Genomic DNA, 19,413 nt, shown 5'->3' with positions numbered 1-19,413 from the left:
CCCTGGGCTTTTGTGTCTAATGTTTGTGACCCTGCATCAGGCTCACGGTGGCCACTGTGATGGTACAGTGCAGCACTCCTGGGAAAGGATGCAGGAAGTGGGCAAGACAGCTGTGTGTGTGTGTGTGTGTGTGTGTGTGTATGCATGCGTGGATGAACAGATCTTAGGATTTTAAATGGAGATTTTGATGTGTTTCCGTGTTGTTTTAGTACCTTCCCTCTATGAATTCTGTTGCTATTTCCATAGTTGTTTTATTAAAAGCCCTGGTTAGGGGACTGGAGAGATGGCTCAGAGATTAAGAGCACCTGTGCTTGCAGAAGATCCCATTTTGATTCCTAGCAACCACATGTTGGTTCATAACCATCCAAAACCCAGTTGCAGGGCACCTGATGTCTTCTGACCTCCTCAAGCACTAGGCATACATGTGGTACACAAACATACATTCAAGCAAAACACTCATATATAAAACTAAATCCAATAAACAAACAAACAAACAAACCCAGGTTAGCTTTGCTGCAAAGGCTGGATGCAGTGTTGGCAGCTTCAGAGTTTCTAGGTTCGGAATCAGGAGTCAAAGGAAATTACTTTTCAAAACCAGTATTTGAGCCTGGTGGTGGCTCATGCCTTTAATCTCAGCACCCAGGAGGCAGAAGCAGGCACATCTCTGTAACTTTGAAGCCAGCTTGGTCTACAGAGTGCATTCCAGGACAGCTAGAGCTACACAGAGAAACCCTGTCTCAAAAAACCAATAACCAAAAACGAAACAAACAGAAAACCAGGATGAGGTAGAGAAGGGAAGACGGAAATGGAGTGTCAGATGGTGTTTGACAGAGCATCTATGGGGGACTGCTTACAGCCGCTGTCTTGCTGGTTTGCAGGCCCTCTTCTTTCTGAGGCTTGCTCATAAAGAGAAGGAAGGAAGTGTGCTCTTAGGAAGCTGTCAATCCTTGTGACTGACAGCAGTGGAAGTAGTGACCGCCTCAAGGGGGAGGCTCTCCTGTGCATCCTTTTCTTTACTCGCTGCCATAGAATTCTATGTCAGATTTTGATTTCTGTTTTCAGTTTTACTACAAATACAATGTAAACACATAAATCAGCTGCACAAATGCCTGTCATAACTTAAGTTTTATTAGGTTTTGCTTTTCTCTTAGAAGTGATTTAGAAGCCAGTCTTGCAATCCCTTGTAAAAACTCAGTCTTCTCAAGAAAATACCCAGTAGAGTAATTTCTTTTTTTTTAAAAAGATTTATTTATTATTATATGTCAGTACACTGTAGTTGTCTTCAGACACACCAGAAGAGGGTGTCAGATCTCATTACTGGTGGTTGTGAGCCACCATGTGGCTGCTGGGATTTGAACTCAGGACCTTTGGAAGAGCAGTCAGTACTCTTAACTGCTGAGCCATCTCTCCAGCCCCCTAGTAATTTCTTAATAGCCTCCCTAACTTCTCTACCACAACCCTTCCAAGCTTCAACAGCACAGCCCTCCCCCACCCCAACAGCACAGCCCTCCCCCACCCCAGCAGCACAGCCCTCCCAACTCCAACAGCACAGCCCTCCCCAACCCCAGCAGCACAGCCCTCTCCCACACCAGCAGCACAGCCCTCCCCCACCCCAACAGCACAGCCCTCCCCCACCCCAGCAGCACAACCCTTATCCCCAGCATCTGATGATTTCACAGTTTCCAAGTGTCACTTGACTCTATGTATACTTCTTCCAATTCCCTGAACCCTTAGAAAAAGCCTTAAGTGTTAGGTAGCTACAACATTTTTCTGGTATAACTAACATTCATAGTTTTCAGAGAGTTGCCCTGTGCTAGTTTCACCATCAGAATCTGTTTTGCTTGTTTGTTTTTGAAATGCTGAACCCCTGTGTGGACTGTTCACCTGCCTTGGTCTCCTAAGCAGCTGGGATTACAGGCATGTATGATGATGTCACTTGGCTTCAACTGGTATTTTCAGTAGTGAAGGAATCTTTCATAAAATCTGAATCAAGCTGTGAATTTTCTAGTGAGCCCATAGCAATCTCTTCTTTAGACTACAGAACAAGCATGTATTTCCATGGTATTGAGCTTGTCTGATAACGCCTAGTTACTCTGTTTTTAGTGGAAAAGGTACCGGCTCTATGGAATCTGCGGACTGGAACTTAACATTATTGGCTTTGGAGCGCCAACTCTGAGGTTACTTGCAAGTTCCTTTGAGTCCCCTGGGTTCCCTGGGTTTAGAAAGTGCATTTATGGGGTGCGGAGGCAGAGGAAGGATAACTGCCTGGGATGCACTGGCTAGAGAGACTAGCTACAGCTTGCAAGCCAAAAGTCTAGTAAGAAACTGTGACTCAAGCAATAGCCCCATATACACCTACACATGCATACATGCACTCAGGACATGTGGACCTATATATTTGGCATGTATACACACATGCATGAACATCAGACATGGGAATTCTTAGTTGTCCCCTTACTCCCTAGCCTAGATGTCAGCACATTGCTCCCTCGGGGGGTTGGGGAGCTGAGTGAGGGGGCCTGAGCCTTTGCTTGGCTGTGATTGTCTAGCTGTTCATCCCCCTTAATGTGCCTTGGCCCTGCTCCTGAGTTCTGCTGGCCTTGCTTTGCTCCGGGTGGTGCTCTCCTGTTGCTCTTTCTCTTGTCATCTGAAACTGATTCGTGTACAGAACTGCCAACTCACATCTTGAATTAATGTAAGGAAATTTGGGTCATTGGCCCACTGAGTGAGGATCAGGACATTTTGTTACTAATTTGAAGGCCAGGTTCACAGACATAAGCACTCCCAGCAGCGATTAGGGTCTTGGCTTTTGCGAAGGACGCTCTTCCTAGTAGATAGTTACTTCTCTAGCCTCTGGAGAGATCAGCAGTTCTTCCCTGCAAGTCAGCTTTTTCATGAATTTGGCTTTTTTATGTTTCAGAGAATAGGCTAGTGCCCAAATACCTTTTTAGACTTAGAGGAAGGCAAGCAAAGAAAGAAGAAAAAGTACCAAACCAAATGCCTAGAGAGATGGAGAGACTGGCATACCTGTTTGAGATGATTGCAAACTATCTTTCCTCAAAGGAGTTCATTATAGCCATGAGGATCCGCTCCTTTCGTCTCTAAAATGCCCTTTCCCCACTCTTGCCTAGCAGCTCAGGAGCTAACTCCCACTGGCATAGCCTGGCCAGCAGTGCACCAGGGACTTGCTCTCCTAGGAGAATGGCTATGAACCACAAGGGCTCACGTGGCGGCTGTCCCTTTCATTCAGAACAGAAGGTTGGGCACAGAGCACTTGTGGCTTTAGTGTTTTGATGTGTGGTTAAGGGGAGAGGTTGTGAGGGCCTGTGCCTGTTTCCATTTCTCAGAGCTGGACGTCTAGGTAGAGAGTAAAATAGAAGAGGGAACTTTGGGGAGCTGTGTGCGCATGCAGAGGTTAATGGTCTCAAGGACAGTGGGTCTCCTGTGGGTGGGTCCTGTGTGCTGGCTGCTTCTTTGACTCAAATACTGAATCCTAAAGTAGATTTGCCTAGCTCATTTCCACACCTCTGGGGCAGAAGGCTAAGGAAATGACTTAGTGTGACTGCTCCTGACACTCTCCAGCCCAGTGTACATCAGTTCTTTACCCAGAGAGTACACACTGGCCTCTTAGCTGCTCTTGAAGCTGGTAATGAAACAATGGTCAAAGAAGATGTTTTAAGGCGTATAGGGGAGTTTCTATGGCCTCACCCAGAGACCATTCCAGACACCAAATTTATAGTATCATTCTGAGATTAAAAAGTGATCAGTGATTGTGTGTGTGTGTGTGTGTGTGTGTCTGTAAAGGAGAGTAGGTCAGGGATGTAGGGCACAGAGAGAGACTGAGTATAGTATTTGAAAGGAGCTAAGTGTGGTGACAGATTGTTTGTAACTCACAGTTTGAGGCCCACTTGAGCCTCCTAAGCAGACCCCATCTATATAAAACAAACAGGCACACACACCTGAAAGCAGAGGGTAGTCTCGGGTACCTAAGACCAGAGTGCTGCGGAAGCTCCCGGGCACATCACCTTCTTATGACTGAGCTTACTGTGCTAAACAATCCATCCTTGTAAAATCTGTATGGTCTGCTTGCTGTGTCATAAAGAAAATCTGTAAATCCCGCCTCAAATCATGACAAATGAATCCATCTGGATAGCAAGCCTTCCACCAAAAGACACCACTGCATAGCCCCACATTCTCTTCTTATACACGTTTTTATTGTTTTACAGCCCCCAACTTGCCTCTCTCCTGTTCTCTCTGTGGTCTATGGTGCCAGGCTATTTCCATTCTGGAGTGGTCTTAGGGGCAGCTTGATAGGTAGCTCAGTGAGTGAGTGAGTGAGTGAGTGAGTGTCTGGAGGTGACTGATGTTTCTGCATGTCCCTGACACTCTGACCAGATGATAAGTGCCCTGTGTGTGCTCACAGAACACACAAGTGGCTATTTTAAATGTTTGCTGCCTAGATGGTCCTTCAACCTCCATCTGTTACCGTATACTCTGTTGAAGGTTGTCTGACTTTTCTAAAATCTTGTATGTTATATACGAGGTCTTTCTCTCATATGTCTGTGTGTGAGTCCATGAACTGTATATGTGTGTCGTGACACATGAGGAGGTCAGGAGTTTGTTCTATGCTCGGCAGCTTATCTCACTCTTTGAGCTTGGCATCTAACTCAGCTCAGGTCTGGCACTCGTGTGAGGATGCTGCTTAACGGGGTTGGGTAGGCTATTTCTTCTTGACAGCTGGCCCTATTAGTATTCAGCATCAAGAAAACCAGGAAGATCTTTAAACTGGAATTGTCAGTGTTAGACTTGTTGATGTTGGCTTATTCTTGCTCCTTGGGGACCTGGAATACTTGAAGTTTTGTATCTAGCTGAGACTCACTATCTAGCCTCTTCTCATATTACCCCCAGAACCTATATAAAAAAATAATGATACCTGGTAGCAAGATAGTACTTTGAATTGAATTTGAGGCTCAACTCAAGCATATACAATGCTCGTTGGACCATATACAGCATAAATAGCTTTAACTGTCAGCAGATCTGATTAAGGAACCATTCCCCCAGCACCCTTTTCCTAGCCTGGAAAACCTGTGTCCTTCCTTTCTATACTCTCACATAATGCTGGGAATGGCAGGACCGAACGCAACTTATTCTGCCTTACTGGGTGACAGAAGAGGAAGTTCAGGTTTCCATGTGGTCTAGGAGATGGTCTAGGGATTGTCCTGTCCCAGTTAGTGGTGCTCATAACTAAGGAAGGGAAGAGAGAGAAGGCAGAGTGCCCCATCTCCATCCCGTTCTCTAGCAATTGTCTGAAGCTCCTGTATGGGAAGAGTAAGGGAAGCTTGGAAAAGAGCAAGACCAAGCAAGACCCTAGATCTACAACACTGTAAGCCAGCTTGCATTCGAAGTGCATGTGTGTGTGTGTGTATGCTTGTATATATGTGTGTGTCTGTATATATATGTGTATATGTGTGCATGTGTGTGTCTGTATATATGTATATATATATATGTATATGTATATATATATATGTATGTATGTGTGTGCCTGTGTGTGTGTGTGTGTATATATATATATATATATATATATATATACACACATACACATATATGTGTGTGTGTGTATGGAGTATGTACGCCTATGTGTGTGTTTGTGCATGGGAGTTCATGCAGATGAGGCATTAATGAACCTTGCTGTTGGTCCTCAGATATTGCCACCTTGTTTGTTTTTTGTTTTTGAGAGAGGCCATAGATTTGCCTGAGCTCAGTGATTAGGCTAGATGGGTTGGCTGGTGAGCGAGCCCTGAGGATCGTCCTGTCTGCACGTCCCAACACTGGGATCACAAGTGCACAGCACCCTGGGTTCCTAAGCTTCTGCAGCAAGCACTTTATTGACTGAGCTGAGCCACCAGCCCAAATATACTTCCTAAGAACTATTAGCTGAAATGCACACTGATTCAACAGGTCCATTTGAGAGAAAGTAGCAGCTTGCCCTTGTAAAACTTGTAAAGTTAAATGTATTAGAAATAATGTGGGCATGTACAGAAGTGTTCCTTCCTCCGCACGTGGTTAGAGTCACAGTTAAGTTGTAAGAGCGTCTGTGGTCTTATCTTGGTTTTAGTGTCGGAGTCCAGACCACCGGTCTTGGGGCTGTATTTTCATTTGCGTAGGAGCTGAGGACACATCCCATAACATATGGTCCATAAGAGAGAATGGCGCTGTTTAAACTGCTCTTGTGTTTTGTCCCCCAGTTGGGCAATCGTGCTTCCTTGTTTGGTTCTCGGATAATTAGTTAGTCCACATGGCGCTGGGATGGATAGTGTAACTTTTTACCTATTTACCAATGAGAACATTGCCTATTGGGTGGCTCACAAGTATCATCATTAGGTGCTTCTATGGAGGGAGCTTCTTGTGGGTAGAATGAAGGGGGAAGCATGTGTAATATTCAGAAAGGAGGTGTTCAGGGATGAGAAGAAATAATTTGTTTCTATCATACCTGTCCGGTACAAATTCAAGGCAGCCACTAGAGAATTTGCTGTTGCATTTGGACTGACTGGAACAGTAACAGTAAAATATTCATTAGTCAAATAGCTTTGAATATGACAGTTTGAGCGAATTTTTATGAATGATAAACTCTGGCCTTTAAATGCTTCTGAAGTCATTTACAGTTAGGCATGTGTGACACATGCACCCCTTTCCCATGCTGGCAGCGTTTGGATTCACAGTGGACAAATGTGTGAATACTTTTTATAGTGCAGGCTACCGTTCCCTAGGAATGTACTATATTCTCTTCCTGTTGTGCTGTCACTGATAACAGAGGACGGTACAGTTATGGGAGGGGGGGGGAAGCTTTGTGCTAATTTGTATGTAAGTATGAATTTCATTTATTCTGTGGAAACAGGGAATCTGCTTTTGATCCCAAGTGGCTTGGGTGTGTCACAGATACAGAAAGGCCCAAAGAGTGCCTGAGCGAGAAGGGGCCTATGTGTTCGACCCAAAGAATGATCCGGGAGAAACATTTATAACGTGGGTGACTGTCTTAGATGGGGTTTCTATTACTTGTGTCTTTCCTAGGGTTTCTATTGCTGTGAAGAGACATGATGACCACAGCAGCTCTTACTAATGAAAGCGTTTAATTGAGGCTGGCTTACAGGTTCAGAGATTTTGTCTATTACTGTCATGCAGGAAGAATGACAGCATGCAGCCATGATGCTGGGGACGGCTAAGAGTTCTACATCTTGATCTGCAGACAGCAGGAAGATACTGCCATCGTAGGCCTAGCTTGAGCATATGAGACCTCCAAGCCCACCACCACAGTGACTTCCTCCATACAACCTAATAGTGCTACTTCCAACAAGGCCACACCTCCTAATAGTGCCACTCCCTGTGGGCCAAGAATACAAAAATGATCCATTCCTATTCAAACCAGCAGAGTGATGATCAGGTTAATGGCTAAGTCAGAAACTGCAGTATATGTTTTAGTCTCTGTGTTGTATTAAATGCTTCTAAATGATCTTTGGCTCTTAATGAGAGGGAGAGCCTTTTGTTAATGGCAAGGGTTTCTTCTGGGATATGTCTAAGTTTCTGTTAGTTATTTTTGCCCTCTCAAAACATGATCTCAGGGTTGCTGGAGAGATGGCTCAGTGCTTAAAAGCACTTGTTGCTCTTGCAGGGGTGCAGTTTCTAGGCACCCCTGTTGGGAGGCTCCCAGCTGCCTGTAACAGCTTTACTGGATCTGAGACTCTTTTGGCCTCCGTAGGACCTGCACACATGTGACATGCGCATAAATAATTATTTTAGAAGATGCAATCACATTTTGTTGGGGTTGTGACTATTATTCATGTTTTAAAGTTTTTAATAAAATGCTTTTGTTAAAAACTTCCCGGTTTTGGTCTGAGAGTTGTGCTAATTTCATTTCCTTGACCCTTCCTGCTCTCCCCTGGGGACCAATGCAATACTTAGCAACAGTTCTCTCTGATGCGGGTCATATGGGCTTCAGCAGAGAGAAACACTTGTTTGCATGCTTTAGGTAGGTTTTATTACAGGTCATTTGCTGTTGTTTTTGTAACCGTGGGTGTTTCTCTTGCAGGTAGCAGGTTGAGGGCAATTCTCCATGAATGTACGTCACCATGATGATGACCGACCAGATCCCCCTGGAACTGCCACCTCTGCTCAATGGGGAGGTGGCCATGATGCCCCACTTGGTAAACGGAGAAGCAGCTCAGCAGGTCGGTGAGCCTTGAGGGACCGTGTGGGAAGCAGAGGAATATTTGCCTTATCTGGGGATTCATTGGCCTTTGCTTTTTGAACTTTGCTGTTCTAGAAAAGTTTTTTTGTTGTTGTACAATTTCTGTATTATTTTTTAAAATATCTGAAAAAAATTTTGAGCTCCAAAACTCTTTCCTCATTCAGCTAGTATTCTATTAAAACAAAACAAAACAAAAACCAAGAATTAAGCTTTAAAACAATGACTCATTGTGAGGCTGTTCATTCCTTTAGTGTGCTTGGCAAATCTGTGTGACCTTGATTAGAAGATGCACAAGCCAAGGTGAGACAGCTCTTCTCCGCTGGCGGAACTCCTGGGGTTCCATGTGACGGCACTTTCAGATGCCACTCCTGTGTCACTCCCAGCTTAAGATCATGGCACACAGCAGCTATTCAGAGGGTCAGCTGTGCTGCATTGAGGGACAAACCAACCTGTAAGGACAACTGTGTTTACATCCTTGGGACTGAATTATTCCTAGTAACGCTACGTTTTCAAAAAAGTGATTATAAGTAATTGCATAAATATTTTTCCTTTGTACATTGCTTAAGCACAAACGTACTTGTTTTTTTGAATGGTAAAGTTGAAAAATAGTTATCCAGAATATATCAATAATTCCAGTAAGCCCAATGGTCATCAGTCTGACAGGAGTCTGTGCCTCCCCCACAGCATGGCCTGTCGCTGACAGTCTTTGTCACGTACCTAACACGTACTTTGGATGCCTGCTGATGGGTATGACATTGCTACTCAGTCATTTATTAGTTTCTTCTGTACTAGATTGTGACTCTCTTAAGAACAAAATAAATCTAACTGGGACCAGAGAGAGGGCCTCAGCCAGTCAGAGCATTTGCGGCCTGCACTGTTGTTCACTATTAGATCCCTAACACCCATAGTGGGTGAGCTACCTGTACCTCCAGCTTTGGGGAAGCTGCCATCTTATTCTGGCCTTCATGGGTACTGCACTCGAGTACATATGCACATACCTGCTCACATCAAATAAAAATAAAATGAATCTTAATAAACAAAACAAAACACGTACACCTAACAGGTAGTTGATAAGCATTGGTTGTTAGGGTAAGGCTCATTCCTTCCCACCCCAATTGGAATGTCTCTCTCGGTCTGGATCAGACTCTATCATACTGTGTAGTATCTTCCGTTTTATACAAGGTTAAACAGCCATACTGCACCCATCCATGCAAGCCCCCCTTCCCGCTGCCCTCCCCATCTTCAGCTGTGCAGTCTCTACAGTGGTCTTCTCACTGTCCACAGTTTGAATTTCTTTCTATCCTGTGGATCATCCATCTGCAGTGCCTGCTTTGTTCATACCTTGCCACGTCTGTTTCACTTCTGCAACTGCCTGGGCCCTGTGGCCATACCTAGCTGGTGCCCATGCCTCCCAGGTGTGCACGCCTCGCTGGGTGTGCATGCCTCACCAGTGTCCGTGCCTTGCTGGTGCATTGCCGGTGGCAGCCTTGCTGGTGAGCACGCCTCGGTAGTGCCTGGCGGTTGTTTTCACTGCATCTGCTTCTGCTTTTTTGTCCGATTCTCTATACAGAAGCTGGAGCTGTCTTCCCAAAATATAGTGTTTCATTGCTTACTCAAAGCCACCCTGTTTGTCACCCTTGGAGCAGAGCCTGTCTCATAGCCTGCCACCCTTGCCTGGCCAGTCTGGCCTTTTGCTCCATCCCTGGCCGTTCTCTAGTGTTCTAGGTGTTTGTGGAAAGCTCTGCTAATTTTACTGTGAGCAGTTTCAAGATACATTGCTCTGTCTCCTTCATTTTTACTAATTAAAAGACATTTAAAATCCAAGGTTTTCAAATGTAATTAGCTTGGAAAGTAGCTCCAGACCCCTGTTGGCTCACGTAGCCAGGCTTCCCAAAGCCACCTTTTCGCGTTGCTGTGTCCTGTTTTTTCTGTTTTGTTGATTTCGTCCTCATTTGTATGATTCAGTTCTCCCAGAGCAGCCTTTTGTAGCTTATTAGCTAGCGCATAAAGAGCCCTCAGTTTTAGAATTTTCCAGTCTTCCCTTCAAAAGTGAACTCCTTCCCACAGAGACTTAACTCAAGAGCGAGAAGATGACGGGGTGTTCCCAGAAGACCGCATGGCATCCCCCTGCCCTGTGCCTTTGACTATTCAATAAGTAGAATCTGCCTTAATAAATTTGGTCCATTGGGGAGAGTTCTAAAAAGCTAAAAGTGGAAATTTTACTAATTTATGTATTTTATAAATAGATACCAAGCTTTTTCCAAATGAAGGGTACACTTAGAAAATATCACAGGGGCCTCGGAGAAGCCTCAGTTCCATCTCCAGAACTCATGTATTAAAAACCACTAGGAATAGGGCGTCTGCTCGTGATTCTAGCACTGGAGTGGGGGACAGGAGGATCTACGAGGCTTCCTGGCTAGCCAGTTTAGACTAATTGGCAAGTTTCAGGCCAGGGAAAGACTGTCTCAAAATAAAGTTGCCTGTGTCTTAGTGACAGCAATGGAGGCCACCTGTGCTTTTGCATAAACATGTACATGTGCATACAATATGATGGAGATTGTTTCAGTCTTAATCTAACTGTTAGATATATGTTGAAGCATTAACATTTACAGTTAACTATTTGGTATTAATGTAAAATTCTCTTAAAGGGGAACATTGTTTAGTGAACAAACTTTTTTTTTTTTTTTGAGTCAGTGTTTCTCTGTTTGTAGCCCTGGCTGTCCTGGAACTCACTCTTGTAGACCAGGATGGCCTCGAGCTCACAAGTCCTCCAGAGTCTGCCTCCTAAGTGCTGGAATGCGTGTGACATCACTGCTTGGCAGTTTGAAATATTTCACTCATCAGGTCTAGACTAAGATCTATCATGCCTGGATGATGCATCTCCGTCTCTCACTGTGGCTCTGCCCAGACAGTGGCCTGTGTGACCACTTTCCTTCGTTTTTGTGTCCCCGAACATCCCCAGCCTATGTCTCCTTCATCTCTTTAGCTTCTACTCCTTCCTTTGGATGGACCTACCGTCTGCATTGGTGTGACACAACTTGACAGAAGCAACTAGCAGAAAGGGTTTGTTTTGGTTCAGTTTGAGGGTGTAGTTCACAACAGTAGGGGGGTCAAGGCAGTAGGTAGGTCAGTGTGCGAGGCAGTGGGGCCACCTCCGGTCCATGAGAGAGCAATGGATGCTGGGGCTCATTCAGTGCAGTTCTCTAGCCCACTCTTCTACCTCAGCTAACCTCGTAGAAGCTCTCATAGACACGCGCAGGGTCCATCTCCTAGGTGATGCGCCCGAGATCCTGCACCTTGACAGTTGATGGCTGTTTCTGCTTCCGGGATGCTCTGAACAGCAAGGCGTCTGGAGAGAAGCTGATGACTTGATCCCCGAGTTCACCGAGGGTCAGTCGCAGCGGGCAGGGCTGAGCTGGCTGCTCCTTTACACTGCTAGCATTACGCACAGGGCATTTAGTAAATGGTCTCTTTATCATGTTTCTTATTTCTGTCTTCCTTTTTAAACTTTGAGAATAATCCTTGTTTTTAAGCATTTTATTTTATAGTTTGAAAGTTTTTTTGAGGAAGTTAACCTTCTGAAATGTAAAAACAAAACAAAACAGAACAAAACAAAACAACCTTTGTGGGTCTTGCCAGCCCAGGGTAACACGCCTTCTACTTGTTCTGGTTCAGTATGTTAAAGAGAGCTCATTTCCAATTCCCCTGACTTGGATCATTCCCAAGGGCTGACCTGTAGCACTCCATTTTGTTGAGAAGTTTTTTTTTTTTTTCTTCTCATTTCTTTTTTTTTTTTTCTTTTTTTTCTTGTTTGATTTCGAAATCTTGCTTCCCTAGGACAGAATCCATAGCCAGAGTTTTTTTGGCATGCTTTTGTCTTCTAGACGGCATATTAGACGGAGAACTTTCCATGTTTCAGACAGCGCTAGCTTGCTTGCTCGTCACAGTGTGTCAGCGCTCCACACAGCATGCCTTTGACGTCAGATGTTCCCTCCCAATTCCTTGACCTTTTCCATTTTGAGATCTTCTTAATTACACTTCCCTGACAGCTTCCCTCTTCCTTTAAGTGTTTACAACGTCATACAGCACAGGTTTGACCTCATGTAGAGCTGTGTGTGTACAGTGGGCCTTTTCTACTTAAGATCCAGTGGGGAGGAAGTCTTATAATTAATGTAGTGGATAAAAATAGACAAACAACTTTCGCTTATCCAAATGAGAATGAGACCAGCCATCAGAATACAGGCCCCTGCTTTATTGCTGAATGCAATATGTCCTCTTCGGACAGAATCTCCTTTTAAGCTGGAACTCCCAGTGAGGCAGAGCATGGTTTGGGGCCACACTCCCCTCTGTCCTGATACATGAAAGACGCACAGCTTGTGCTTATGTTAAGCATTCTTTCCAACTGCTACCTGCTTCTTTCTACCGTTTAGATCCATCGAGATTGCACGTGGCAAGGAGTAGAGGGCAGAATTTATGGGACGGCTTATGGACTGACTGAGTAATAGATACATTCATTTTAATAAGTGTTTACAAAAGTCTTCTGTGCCAGCACCGTCTTAGGGGCTGGAGACACAAACACGAATAGATGCTGCTCTTGCCTGAAGGGAACGAGCAGGTTAGTTGGATAAATACAACCCCGGATGCTGTATTTACACACATGCTAAGCCAGCATAGACGATAGACCAGAGCATAACGGAGCAAGCTGGGCACGGGAGGTGGAGCTTGCTCAAGAGCTTCCCTGAATGGAGAAGTTAATGGAGAGTTAACTCCATTAACTTCTTTAATGGAGAGTTCAATGGAGAGTTAATATTTTAAGTTCACCATGAGCAAATCTTTCCTCAATAGATTTTGATTTTTCTTTCGTGAATGTTCTTGTATGCATGTTTGTGTGTAGGTACACATGTGTGCATGTCTACACAGAGGGTGGAGGGCATTTTTGGTCATTACACCAGGAACACAGTCTCCTTCATTGAAATTGTCTCTCATTGGCATGGAACAGGCTAGGCCAGATGCTGAGGCTGGTGCCTTTCAAGGCAGGTGCCTTATCCACTGAGCATCACTCTCTCTATACCCTGCCCCCTCCAAAACAACAATAACAACAACAACAAAACAACAACAACAACAAAGGTCTGATCTCATTTCTTGAGACTTTGCTTTCAGTAATTTTTTTGTTAGAAATTCTGCTTGACCATCAGTGTTCCACTATGGTGGTTGGTCCCCCCCAGCCCTGTGTTGGGTATACTGCAGTATCACAGACTCCCTGAGATTGGAGAGGCCAGCATTCCTTACGCAGTAGTGTGCCAGCTGCAAAAACACTTACTCCTGTCACCAGGACCTCCCTGCAACTGTAGAAAAGGCGTGTGTTTATCCAGTCTGTGGTCTGATACCCCAGCTCTTCCAGTCCCCCTGCAGAGGCTGTCACGAGGCACTGGCTGTGTAGAATCCCAGCCTTAGGAGAAGAAATGTTGATGTGTGTTATCTCAGGCATTGTTAGATCCAGCTCCCACAATAATTAGGACACACAGCATGTAATTATGACAGTTCTGGGCTGTCTGGCTTGAGAGACACTTCACAATCGAATTAGCCAAAGGCAACAGTAGTCTACAGTAGCCTGCAAACAAAGCAGCTGAGCTGCCTTCAAAAGGAGGGGCTGAAGGAAACCCACTGGCGTGACTGGGCCGCAGAGGCAGGCTGGGATCCTCTGATAGTTCTAGCATCACCACTGCAGCTCACTGCTGACTTTGTCTGATTCCATTTCATTAGGCAGTTCATGTCTGTCTTGTTCAAGCTGTGGCCCACATCTATGGCTGCATACAGGAAATCTTTTTGAACGGATAAAAGATGAAAGAAATAAACAAATTGTATTAATTTAAAACAGTTTGAAAAAACTGGCCACTTTTTGAATATGCCGTAAGCCTTTAAAAATAAAATCTTTTATTTATTGTTTTTGGACATGAATGCTTGTGCGTGTGCATACTCTCTCAAGTGTGTGTGTGTGTGTATGGTGCTTTCATGTCATGAGTGTGCATGTGTATGGACGTTGGAGGACTTCTGTGGAGTCGGCTCCTCTTTCCATCTTTCTGGGGGTACAGGAGTTGAACTCAGGTTATTAAGTTTGGGTGGCAAGTGCCCTTCCCTGCTGCACCATCTCACTGGCCCCTTTCCTCTTCCTAAAACTTCATTTACTTTATTAATGTTATAATGTCTGTGCATTTCTTTTGGGTAATAGTTAAAAGAAAAAAAAAAGGAGACTTATTTGCCAAATAATTGGCCTTCTATGTCCCTGTGTTTCTTATTCTCAGATTCACCCAGCTGCTATGGATTGAAAATATTTACAGAAATGAAGGCAAATAATGTCTGCACCAAACATTTCCAAGCAACACGTTTCCTTTGTTATTACTCCCTAAATAATAATGCCATGTAACACATTTACATAGCGCTTGCACCTAGAGCCATATTAAAGTTGGCAGGAATATGCACGAAGGTTACAGCAGATATTCTCCCTTTTGTTGGGTTGTTTTGGGTTTTCAGGACAAGGTCTTTGGCATTCCCCACCAGCCAGTGACTTGGATGGCCTTGAACCCCACACGCACTCTTGCCTCTGCTGGCTAGGCCCTTTTCATGAGGGACCTGAGGCTCTTTAACTTTTGGTGGCTACTGGTGAAGGAATGGGCCAATTTGCCCCCCGCCCAATTTCCGTTAAATCCAGAAGAGCAACTGTTGATAAAATGGGAAGACTCCGGCATGTTCCTGCTTCTGTGGGAGGCCAGAAGGTCTGACAGCACACGTGGGTTTCTAAGACAGCAGCAGTTGACTGACAGGAGTAACTGGCCCCCTGGGGGCATGGCCTTCACCCGGCAGTGTCACCACACCGTGCTTGGCCTGTGAACTTAACTCAGTTCCATGTGAACATTTTAAACTTCTTCACTTGTGACATCCCATCTTATGTGTCAAATTTGATTCTTTGACAAGACAGTTTTACATCTGTATACTGTACTTTTATTATTATGGGAGTCTCATTCCTGTTCTTAGGCACCTCTGTTGTACACAGACAGTGCAACCTCTCTCTGTTGGCTTTGCTTGGTGACACAGATTGGGAAGCAGGAGGCTTGGGATGCCTGGCTTCAAAAGGCTTCTTCTGTCACCCCTCCTACCAACTAGGGCTCATTGGTTTTGACCCCTGTTTTTAACGAGTGACGTCTGAGCTTCCATACTAAGCACACACCAACCCTGATGCTGTTGTGGTTCTTCAGTTACAGTCCCCGGTCGGGGGACAGCCAACAGTTTGAAGATTCAACTGTTACATAGGTGAAGACGAGGATTCTTTACACAAAGTCTTTATTGAGATTTTTTTTTTTAAAGCACACCTTCTGTTACTGCCTAGATGAAGTGTTTGTTTGTTTGTTTGTTTGTTTGTTTGTCTTTTTGTTTTGTAAAACATACACCTTAGTTTTCCTGGTGCAGAGGTGAAATACTCTTACAGAAGCAAGTTAAGGAGGAAGGCTTTCTTTGTCTTAGCTCACAGTACAGGGGTTGGTCCTTCCCGGCAGGGCCGTCCAGAATGCAGGGGCAAGAAGCAGCTGTCACATTTCTGACCTCTAATGTTTTGGTTTGAAAATCTCTTTGTCATGTTGAATGTTTCATCATACAGTAAGAATAATTTACATGTGTTGGAAGATGAGACTTTTCTATATCCAGACTTTTCTAAGACATATGTTAGTACATAATTGTTTCTGGTAGGCATTTTGTGCTCAAATGATAGATGTAAAATCTTGACTATGTAAATAGATGCTATACTCCAAACATGGCCATAGCAAGCAAGACACTGTGCAGTTCGCAGCATGAATCTCCACATGCCAAATGGACATATTCATCATTTTCCCCCTCTCTTTGCCTTTCCATATGTAAAATATACCTTTCTAAGGAGGTTGCAACTAATGTGCCATCTCATATCTAGGTGACCTGGGTTCAGTTCCCTTGAGGTTATACCACTTCCACTGCTTACACTACCATTGGCCACGCAGTCAGTTCTTGCTTAGCCCTAATGTTAGAACTAGAAGCGCCCTTGAAGCATCAGAATTCCCTGCTGCTTTGGTCTCTTGTTTATACTGGCAATTGCTTCTCAGGCTCAGGCTGTATCTTCTTCTTCTTCAGAGATCACCATCATCAGATCAGATTGTCTGAAAGAAGGAGCATGTTTTTGAGCTGCAAGTGTTCCCTCACCTGAGCAGTTAGTTTCCCGTCCCCCTATCCCTGCTCCTGGTAGGATTAGAGAGGCCTTTGGATACAACGGACAGACCTTAGCAGGTCATCTTCTTTGCAAGTAATTGGGCCAACTCAGACAACAAAGAACCCAAAGCAAGTGTGGTCAGAGTTTGGGGTTCGCTTACTGAAGAGTACACACTCGGAAAGCAGCTCCCCCAAGAGATAGGTGTCACACAGCCTAATTGTGTAATAGCTAATCTCACTACAAGTCTGATGTACGTCACACAACATTGATTTCCATTGATTGATTGATTGAAGATGTCAGGCATGGGGCTGTCAGGACAGCATGTGACATAAGATTCAGGTCAACGTCTAATCTAAAACTAGATACAGTTATCTCTTGTTTTGTCTGTCTCTTCCTTACTACCCAGTTGTAGCCTTAGCATCCTCTCTGCTAGAGGGAAAGGAGGCAGGGAAAGGAATCAGACTCTGGATTTTCCTAGATCCTGTCTGCAAATTGTATCTAGGAGGTAGACATAATTAAAAATTTTTAAAGATTTATTTATTTATTACATACACTGTAGCTGTCTTCAGACACACTAGGACAGGGCATCAGATCCCATTACAGATGGTTATGAGCCACCATGTGGTTGCTGGGAATTGAACTCAGGACCTCTGGAAGAACAGTCAGTGCTCTTAATGGCTGAGCCATCTCTCCAGCCCCCCACAATTAAATTTTTATAAATGTATATAAGCTGTAGCAGTTTTTTAAGGACCTGGGGTATTGGTGGAGTATAGACTTGGATGGTAGAGGATACCTTCCACCAATAGTGGGTATCCCTATGGCATTACTTCTTAGACTCTCTTCTATTTGTAAAGTGGGTTGCTGTGGTTGGGTGCTTCACACCCTCCTACCTTCCAGTAACTGTCCTTCTGCCCCAGGCTACTTCAACCCCTCAGTGAACTTGTCTTGAAGACACATGCCAGGGATGAGGACCTTCTGGCAAGAGGGACAGTGGCTGGTTCTGTGTTGGTTACTCTGGGGTAGCTCAGGGATACTTAGGATAAAAGTCTGAATTTGCCTCTTGAACATATTCTCTTGTTTTAGCAATGCAATAGATAAGATAAAGGTCAGATGTGTTTGCTTAGACCCCTAGTTTCCTTCAAGTTCAAGTGGGATTTGTAAGCTTGCTGGGCACTGGAAAAATTCTAGTCTCAACAACTTTTAGTTGAATGGATGCTTATAGACAGTGACTTGAGCTGTTGCAAAGTGTGAATTTTATTTCAAAGTTTGCTTTCTTTGCTTCTCCCGAAGCAAGGGAAGGGACAGTCATAGCGGAGGGCTCCTGCTGGGGTAGAGGCTGTGCTAAGCCCTTACTTAGTTCATCATTTAGCGGTCACATAGCATGTAAGGTGAAGGCCTGCGTATTTCTAGACTAAGCTTGAGGGGGAAAGGTGAAGGGTTTGCAGCTGGCAAGTCACATGGCTGGGACTTGATCTCACCCAGGGCCTCTTCTAGGAAGTTCCAAGAAGGAGGATATGCCTGGCTTGTGCCCTTTTATATCTGTATTGTGCAGGTAGGCAGTTAGATGGAGTTTTGCATGGTAATACATTACACAGTTTACTATTCCTCTTGGCTTTGGGGAGAGGGCTCAGTGGCTAAAGCACCTGGTGTGTCACATAAGCGAGGACCCAAGTTTGTATCTCCACTACTCTTGTAAAAGCTAGGCATGGTCACACCTGAAATTCTAGTATTTGGGAGTCAGGGAGTTGAAGACAAGTGGATCTGACCCCATTAGCTTGCTGTGCTGATCAGTTGGTGAGCTGTGAGTTCAGGGAGAGACCCTATCTCAGAAAATAAGGAAGAGAGCCAGTAGAGGAAGGCACCTAATACTGACTCTGGTCTTCACAAGTATGTATGTGCAAAAGAGAATATTCATGCGCTCTCTCCTCCTCCTCCCCCTCCCCTCCCCCTCCTCCTCCTCTTCCTCTTTCTCCTCCTCCCCCCTCCCCCCATATACCCCTTCATTAGTTCCTGTAGTTATGATCCCTATGTTATTTTCAAGATCTGGCAAGTGACTAAGTGACTGGCTCTGTGACATGAGATCCAAGCCACAATGTGAGTGTCTGGAGGCTTGATTTTTCCTTTGGAGTGGGAATCAAGGCTTTTCAGATTCCAGCCCAGGTCTCTGTCGGGTCCCAGAAGTTTTATCAGGAATGATTCTTTCCCTGAGATGGTCAGCAGTTCCCTTTTGAGGTCAGCACTGTGAGAGTTCTGGTGAGCAGAGAACTGGACCTCTTCCTTGAGGGTGTGGGTGAGTGGACAGGGGCCTCTCACCTCTGCTTTCCTTCCAAACCCACCCTTCATTTTCACTTAAGAGTGGAGTCACTGTAGAGGCAGGATTGGAGACTCGGGAGTCCTCTGTGTAAGACTTGGAACTAGCCAGGGTTCTGGTGGTGGCACATGCCTTTAATCTTAACACTCAGGAGGCAGAGGCAGGCAGATGTCTGAGTTTGAAGCCAGCCTGGTCTACAGAGTTCCAGGATAGCCAGGGCTACACAGAGAAACTCCATCTTCTGACCCCTGACCCCACCACACCTCTCCCTTCCCCCCAAAAAAATGAGAGAAAAGAAAAAAAGACTTGAACTCTTAGGTGATTTGTTTCTTTCTGAATTTGTAATGATTCCTCTTATGTAATGCCAGGCTGAAAACACAAACTGGGTTTTAGTCTTCAAAAGGAAGGGCTGTGACTTCTCAGCCACTCCACTGTACCTTAAAAGCTTCCCTCACTGGTCTTCGGGAGGTCGCAGTTCTTCCACGGAGGTAGGAGTCAGTGTCATGTGGGGTTTGGTTGAACTATCTTACCCTCACCCACCCGCTTGCTAGCGAGTCCCTCATTCTCTCTGTTTCAGATCAAGAAAGGGCAGCTTGGACTTTGACTCTCCTCAAGATGTTAATTACATGT

At 44.8% G+C, this 19,413-nt stretch overlaps 1 protein-coding gene across 8 annotated transcripts in view; it reads left to right on the top strand.

Annotated features, from left to right (window-relative positions):
• Fndc3b (fibronectin type III domain containing 3B) overlaps nt 1-19,413 on the top strand; it is a 294,093-nt gene that overhangs the window by 60,440 nt on the left and 214,240 nt on the right. For 4 of the 8 annotated variants that reach the window (XM_029475085.1, XM_029475079.1, XM_021157455.2 and 1 more), the window contains exon 2: nt 8,084-8,222. In XM_029475085.1, coding sequence (XP_029330945.1) covers nt 8,112-8,222 — 111 coding nt within the window. In that variant the 5' untranslated portion in view covers nt 8,084-8,111. Of the gene's footprint in view, nt 1-7,411; nt 7,439-8,083; nt 8,223-19,413 lie in introns of those variants that run through there. The other 4 variants (XM_029475082.1, XM_029475083.1, XM_029475081.1 and 1 more) reach the window with 3 other exon arrangements.

This window comes from Mus caroli, chromosome 3 (genome assembly GCF_900094665.2).
Source record: "Mus caroli chromosome 3, CAROLI_EIJ_v1.1, whole genome shotgun sequence".
NCBI lineage: Eukaryota > Metazoa > Chordata > Mammalia > Rodentia > Muridae > Mus > Mus caroli.
This window is presented reverse-complemented; position numbering and strand designations above follow the sequence as displayed.